We start from the raw sequence: 7,621 nt of genomic DNA, 5'->3' as shown, positions 1-7,621 counted from the left end.
ATGTACTAACATGTACATTTAATCGTAGGTTTCCCCTAACTGGACATCATTTCCAGCCATGAAACAAATGAAAATAAACCCTCCTACGAATTGCTGGAATTAAGATGAACTAATGAGAAGCCAAAATAGATGAGAAATAAGTTTAAAACACCTGCCTTACGGTCGGTCTTGATACTTGATCTTCGCCTTCACTTGTTTTTTAAATCGAGCAGTCCTAAGCAAGAATCCAAGGTTGGATTCAAGCTTAGCAAAGCTAGAAGAAGAATAGCTTGCTTGTTGGAATTTGTAGTAGGAAAGAAGGGTTCTCATCACTAAAATCTTAAGTAAGGGTTCACTTAAGCACCCTAACTTAGCAAAATCAATGGAGAGAATAGAAGAAAATGAAGAAGAAAGAAAGAGAAAAAGGGGAAGAGGGCTTGGACAAATCTCTCCTCCCTTCCTTAGTTTCTCCCTCCTAGCTCCTTGACTGCAACAACTTGATGGAATCCTTGAAATTTTCATCCTCCCCTTGGTGGCCAAGGGAAGGTTTATATAGAGGAGGAGATGAGTTTAACCACCTCCTTTAATTTGTCTTGAAAGATTAATCAAGACTTAGGAAGATGGAAAATGAATTAAATGAGTTTTTAATGGCTTTATTTAATAATTCTTAGCCCGTTTGCATGAGCTAGGTGGGCTGGGATAGGTGTGGTCAACCTTGGTTCAGACCTAGTTGACCAACTTTGACCAAAATTTCGGACGAAAATGCCTTCACACAGGATTTTGCCTTATTTTGTGTTATTTTGAAATTGAGGTTGTTAGGTTAAAACCTAGTTATTAAGCTCCAAATGCCATTGAATTATGATAATCCAATTTAAATTTGAATAAAATTTGAAAATTCTATCAAATTTGGCTCGAAAAGGGTATTTTCATCCATAACTTGATTAAAAATGGATTTCAACTGAATCAAACTTTTGTTTAAAAAAATTGAATTTTAATTTGGTATTTGATGTATGCATTTGACAAATCCAAATCTTTATTTACCTTTCATAAACCAATTTGGGCTCTGTAATCTCAATTTGACTATAGAAGAGCAAAATTATCCAGATTGGTCAATTTCGATCATTTGATTAAAGTTAAAGCTCATTTGCTAGTAGTTTAACTTTTTTGAGGTAATTTCATAAATTTGAGCCAAGAAAGCTCTTAATTGAGCTAAATTGTACTTTGACTGAGTTTAGTCAAAGTGAGTTTGGTTCGGTCAAAGTCTATTTTCGTCCATTATTTGGATCATGAGACAAACCTACCTTTTCTTGCCAAGCTGAGCTCATGCTGACTGAGTCTAGCTGAGATTTTGGTGCACTAGGGTCGAACCTACTTGAATTAAGTGGGTTTGACCAGCCTAGTTATTGTTTTTCGAAGATTGAAAACTTTTTAAAGAGGATCTACTTAAAGAAGAGAGAGATCCATAAATGTTTTTCTTTTCCTAGGTTTCTCATTCATTTCTTCTTGAAAATGATTTTTTTTTTCATTTAATTGAGAGAGAATATATTATTCTTTTTTTTATGGGGGTGTGACCCCTGTTGGGCTCTTTGACTACACGGGTTAGGTGGAGCCTATACGTAGGTCCCACGTAGCATTCTAGACTGAATTAGATTGAATTCTTGGAACTAAGTCAAAATTTGAATTTTGCAATTGGATTTGGATTTCAAAAGACATGTGTAATTGAATTTGGATTTCAAATGACATTTGTAATTAAATTTGGATTTCAAATGATATTTGTAATTGGATTTAGATGTCAAATCCTAATTTGGATATAGTTTGGACTCGTAATCCTGCATTGGGATTCATGTCACTGGTTAAATTCATGATTCAAATCCAAATTGCGTTTAGGTTTGAAATTGACTTTGAAATTACAAAATTTCACAATTCTTTTGTGAAATGTTCACATTATTTCAATTTTGATGTGGAAAAATTTAGGGTGCTAACACAAATGCATTTGATATGACAAAATGCTGGTCAACGTTAAGTTCTTAATAGCATGATTTCTGCACTTAAAGGAGATACTTGATAATTAGTTTAGTCCAAGCTCCAATTCTCACCATGCAGAAAAAAACCAGCAAAACCAGTATTTTTCTCATAGACAGACACTATAAAGAGAATTTCTAGTATAGGACTAGAAATGAAATATAAACTTAGAGCTATTTATGATAATATTCCCGTTCTTGAAGGTTATACATTCCTATTCCTCTCATCAACATTTGGTTAAAAGAACAAGGGCAAGAAAACCTCTATATGCAATGTGCATGGGTGGCAGGACAACAAGCTGACCAGAAACTTGGACTCCCCAGTTATACTCGCTGAAAGAGTTGGAGGCAATCCACTGGTTTTAATTTATCACCACAAAGGCAGTTTTATGACTTTATAATTGACACACTTGTTTGAATGGTAACTGGAACCAATAATGTAAATTGCGACACAATAGGAATTTAACTGAAAAAAAAAACACTTAGCAGGTAAAACTTAGATATAGAACATTTATGTCCTTTGTGATTTTTAGACTTTTTTTAAGTTTTACATAACGAGTATTTCCTATACCAGAACCCATTTTTCTCATTATTTGGATTGTAACTTTGTATTGTGCAGAACCTTTTCCAAATTTCTTCACATTTTTGTGCAACAAGTATTTGTTACTCGATACAAAGTACTACAAACTTTTATACTGAGTACCAACATTTTCCAAGAGGTTATGACATTAATCAACAAACCTTACATAATTTAGATTTTGATTTCTGAGGCTCTAAAAGGCATCATGCATGCGCACGTGCACATGCTGCAATATTCCAATAGCAATTATGCAGAATATTTATATAAATATCTCTTGATTTCCATTCTCCTGTATCCACTATCATAATGACTGACCAAACACAAGTTCAAAAGCAAAGAGGGAACATACGATCTAGCTTCTCTCCAACCCCAAGAACTTCTTGGACATTGCGAGTCATTATCTGGTGCACTTCATACAGCTCATCGTTCAACTTTGCAAGGTTCCTCTGAGTACGGGTGCCCAAGTACAGTTTCCTTGTCTTTTGAATCAATGCATCTTATAAATAAAGGAAGAAACAATGTTAAGCCGGGAGCATGAACAGAGAATGCTTAAACCTGAAGCAGCAGTGTATATGACATACCAAATTTAATAAAAGCATATGGTCTGGCAGCAGTTTCTATCTGACTGCCATTAACTTTCTCAACTTCATTTTTGAGGTCTTCAAGGTATTGAAAAGCAAGCTTCTTTGGATAAGAACGATCACACATTGTCAGATAGCAAACCCGACCCTCAATTATATAGCTGCAGAATATGGTCAAGTTAAACAGCCAATATTGATGATGAAATAAGATCTCTCCCCTACTGTAGCAACTGAACGGAGGAACAAACACACAAAATTGGTCAAAAAACTGAAGAGTTTTGACATAATCATATCCAGAGCATCTACACTAGCTTTTGGCACAAACTATAAAAGTATAACTATACCGAATAAAGTTCACAATAAATTGGAATCTGACAATCAGAGATGCCAAAGGGTCAAACCAGTAGATCTGTTTCAAGACCCAACAGATGGTAACGGAGGGCCTGAAAAGTTAACAAGGTCAGACCTGGCCAAGATATAAAAGAAATATAAGCGGAACAAGGATTCAACTGAACCATGACAATTCAAAGCTTGAGATGTCATAGCAGCATTGTAAGTATCATATGATATGAAGCCATATCATAAGATATGTATCTATCTCCTAAGAAATATAATATCATACACCACTAGGCACCAGTATCTGAAAAGGTGGTGTATAATAGTATGATACATAACCTGTATAACACAACTTTTGATCATCTTTGAGGTACATGAAGTTCTTAAGGGGAAAGCTTGTAGCAAACAAGCTCAATTTCCCCACCACAACTTGTTGGTCACACATATTCGTAAAATTATTTATGTTATGACAACGAAAGGACATGGCAGAATTGAATGGTTGAAAAACATGAATCACAGACGACACCTTAAACAGAAGAGGCGCGCACACTCTCCCCTGTCAATCTTTTATTCTAGCGTAAAAGCCAAAAAGTAGAAATGAAAGACATGCACGGCTTGTGCATTGGGAGCTCTCTTCACTTCTTGCAGACAATGCCGCGACCATTCAAGCTGCTCTTGCACTCAAGTTCCTCGTGATGGTCAACACCACCTTCCAGCATGATTATTGAATAACTGGTGGATCTTGGCACTAAGTGGCGACTCTTCCGTCCCAGTGGCAGCGCTTGTGGCCACCAAGCTCCTCGCCGGTGGGGAAGAGCTTTAAGCAGACGAAACACTGGTGGATCTTGGCAACCTTGGCGCGCTCAGCCGATTGGTCGCCTGAGTCGGTGGTCTTCTTGTGGCTGGCCTTGTGACCACCGAGCGCTTGATAGGAGGGGAAGGCCTTGTCGCAGACAGAGCAGCGGTAAGTGAGGGCGGGTGGTGCCTCCACCGCTACCGGTACTGGAGTCGGTCCGTCATGGCCGCTGTTGGCGAGCATGACGAGGCAGTGTGCCAGGTATTCCTCCTCGGATCTGGGGCGCTTGGAGTGTTTCCCTTTCTTCTTCCACGAGTCCACTTCTTCTTCAAGGCTGGGCATTGGGTTAGGCATTACAGTCGCATCTCAAAACGTAAGGCATGCATGGTCTGGCTGTCCAGAACCCGAGTTTGGCCTAACCCAATGCCCAGCCTTGAAGAATAAGTGGTCTAAGAAGGGGAAATGATCCAAGCGCCCCAGATCCGAGGAGGAATACCTGGCACAATGCCTCGTCATGCTCATCAACATTGGCTGCGCCGGACTGACGCCAGTACCAGTAGCGGTGGAGGCCCCACGCTCCCTCACTTACCGCTGCTCTGTCTGCGACAAGGCCTTCGCTTCCTCTCAAACGCTCGGCGGTCACAAGGCCAGCCACAAGAAGACAAACGCCTCTTCCACTGACTCTGGCGACCAATCGGCTGAGCGCGCCAAGGTTGCCAAGATCCACCAGTGTTTCGTCTGCTTCAAGCTCTTCCCCACCGGCCAGGCGCTCGGTGGCCACAAGCGCTGCCACTGGGACGGAAGAGTCGCCTCCACCACCACACCAACAACTACTCCAACTTCTACCACCTTGTTGGCAAAACTTAGTGCCAAGATCCACCAGTTATTCAATAATCATGCTGGAAGGTGGTGTTGACCATCACGAGGAACTTGAGTGCAAGAGCAGCTTGAATGGTCGCGGCATTGTCTGCAAGAAGTGAAGAGAGCTCCCAATGCACAAGCCGTGCATGTCTTTCATTTCTACTTTTTGGCTTTTATGCTAGAATAAAAAATTGGCAGGGGAGAGTGTGCGCGCCTCTTCTGTTAATGTGTCGTCTGTGATTCATGTTTTTCAACCATTCAATTCCACCATGTCATTTCGTTGTCATAACATAAATAACTTTATGAATATGTGTGACCAACAAGTTGTGGTGGGAAAATTGAGCTTGTTTGCTACAAGCTTTCCCCTCAAGAACATCATGTACCTCAAAGATGATAAAAAGTTGTGTTATTCTGTAAATTTGAAGCACAAAAGCTAAAAAGCATAGCAACGATAGGAATCTTCTAACAGAACACGTAAGGCATGCACGGTCTGGCTGTCTAGAACCCGAGTTTGGCCTAACCCAATGCCCAGCCTTGAAGAATAAGTGGTCTAAGAAGGGGAAACACTTCAAGCGCCCCAAGTCCGAGGAGGAATACCTGGCACACTGCCTCGTCATGCTCGTCAACAGCGGCTGCGCAGGACCGATGCCAGTACCAGTAGCGGTGGAGCCCCACGCGCCCTCACTTACCGCTGATCTGTCTGCGACAAGGCCTTCCCTTCCTCTCAATCGCTCGGCGGTCACAAGGCCAGCCACAATAAGACCACCGGCTCTTCCACCGACTTTGGCGACCAATCGGCTGAGCGCGCCAAGGTTGCCAAGATCCACCAGTGTTTCGTCTGCTTCAAGCTCTTCCCCACCGGCTAGGCGCTCGGTGGCCACAAGCGCTGCCACTGGGATGGAAGAGTCGCCGCCACCACCACCACCAACAACAACTCCAACTTCTACCACCTTGTTGGCAAAACTTAGTGCCAAGATCCACCAGTTATTCAATAATCATGCTGGAAGGTGGTGTTGACCATCACGAGGAACTTGAGTGCAAGAGCAGCTTGAATGGTCACGGTATTGTCTGCAAGAAGTGAAGAGAGCTCCCAATGCACAAGCCGTGCATGTCTTTCATTTCTACTTTTTGGCTTTTACGCTAGAATAAAAGATTGGCAGGGGAGAGTGTGCGCGCCTCTTCTGTTTAAGGTGTCGTCTGTGATTCATGTTTTTCAACCATTCAATTCCACCATGTCATTTCGTTGTCATAACATAAATAATTTTACGAATATGTGTGACCAACAAGTTGTGGTGGGGAAATTCAGCTTGTTTGCTATAATCTTTCCCCTAAAGAACTTCATGTACCTCAAAGATGATCAAAAGTTGTGTTATTCTGTAAATTTGAAGCACAAAAGCTGAACAGCATAGCATCGATAGGAATCATCTAACAGTTAACGTAAGGCATGCACGGTCTGGCTGTCTAGAACCCGAGTTTGGCCTAACCCAATGCCCAGCCTTGAAGAAGGGGAAACGCTCCAAGCGCCCCATGTCCGAGGAGGAATACCTGGCACATTGCCTCATCATGCTCGTCAAGAGCGGCTGCGCCAGACCGATGCCAGTACCAGTAGCGGTGGAGGCCCCACGCTCCCTCACTTACCGCTGCTCTGTCTGCGACAAGGCCTTCCCTTCCTCTCAATCGCTCGGCGGTCACAAGGCCAGCCACAAGAAGACCACCGCCTCTTCCACCGACTTTGGCGACCAATCGACTAAGCGCGCCAAGGTTGCCAAGATCCACCAGTGTTTCGTCTGCTTCAAGCTCTTCCCCACCGGCCAGGCGCTCGGTGGCCACAAGCGCTGCCACTGGGACGGAAGAGTCGCCGCCACCACCACCACCAACAACAACTCCAACTTCTACCACCTTGTTGGCAAAACTTAGTGCCAAGATCCACCAGTTATTCAATAATCATGCTGGAAGGTGGTGTGGACCATCACGAGGAACTTGAGTGCAAGAGCAGCTTGAATGGTCGCAGCATTGTCTGCAAGAAGTGAAGAGAGCTCCCAATGCACAAGCCGTGCATGTCCTTCATTTCTACTTTTTGGCTTTTACGCTAGAATAAAAGATTGGCAGGGGAGAGTGTGCGCACCTCTTCTGTTTAAGGTGTCGTCTGTGATTCATGTTTTTCAACCATTCAATTCCACCAGGTCATTTCGTTGTCATAACATAAATAATTTTACGAATATGTGTGGCCAACAAGTTGTGGTGGGGAAATTGAGCTTGTTTGCTACAAGCTTTCCCCTCAAGAACTTCATGTACCTCAAAGATGATCAGAAGTTGTGTTATTCTGTAAATTTGAAGCACAAAAGCTGAACAACATAGCAAGGATAGGAATCTTCTAACAGTTAACGTAAGGCATGCATGGTCTGACTGTCTAGAACCCGAGTTTTGCCTAACCCAATGCCCAGCCTTGAAGAATAAGTGGTCTAAG

General features: G+C 42.4%; 1 protein-coding gene across 1 annotated transcript; it reads right to left on the bottom strand.

Moving 5' to 3' along the window:
* Positions 1-4,245: 4,245 nt before the first annotated feature.
* On the bottom strand, positions 4,246-4,647 carry LOC116263580 (zinc finger protein ZAT10-like). Its single transcript, XM_031643317.1, has one exon. The coding sequence runs from the start codon at positions 4,645-4,647 to the stop codon at positions 4,246-4,248; it is 402 nt and encodes a 133-aa protein (XP_031499177.1).
* Positions 4,648-7,621: the final 2,974 nt, after the last annotated feature.

Source organism: Nymphaea colorata, chromosome 11 (assembly GCF_008831285.2).
Source record: "Nymphaea colorata isolate Beijing-Zhang1983 chromosome 11, ASM883128v2, whole genome shotgun sequence".
NCBI classification, from domain to species: Eukaryota; Viridiplantae; Streptophyta; class Magnoliopsida; order Nymphaeales; family Nymphaeaceae; genus Nymphaea; species Nymphaea colorata.
Note: the sequence above shows the minus strand (reverse complement) of the source record. Positions and strands in the feature narration are given on the sequence as shown.

Coding starts and splice junctions, on each gene's coding strand:
- LOC116263580 (XM_031643317.1), bottom strand. CDS start 4,647: ATGCCTAACCCAATGCCCAGCCTTGAAGAAGAAGTGGACTCGTGGAAG.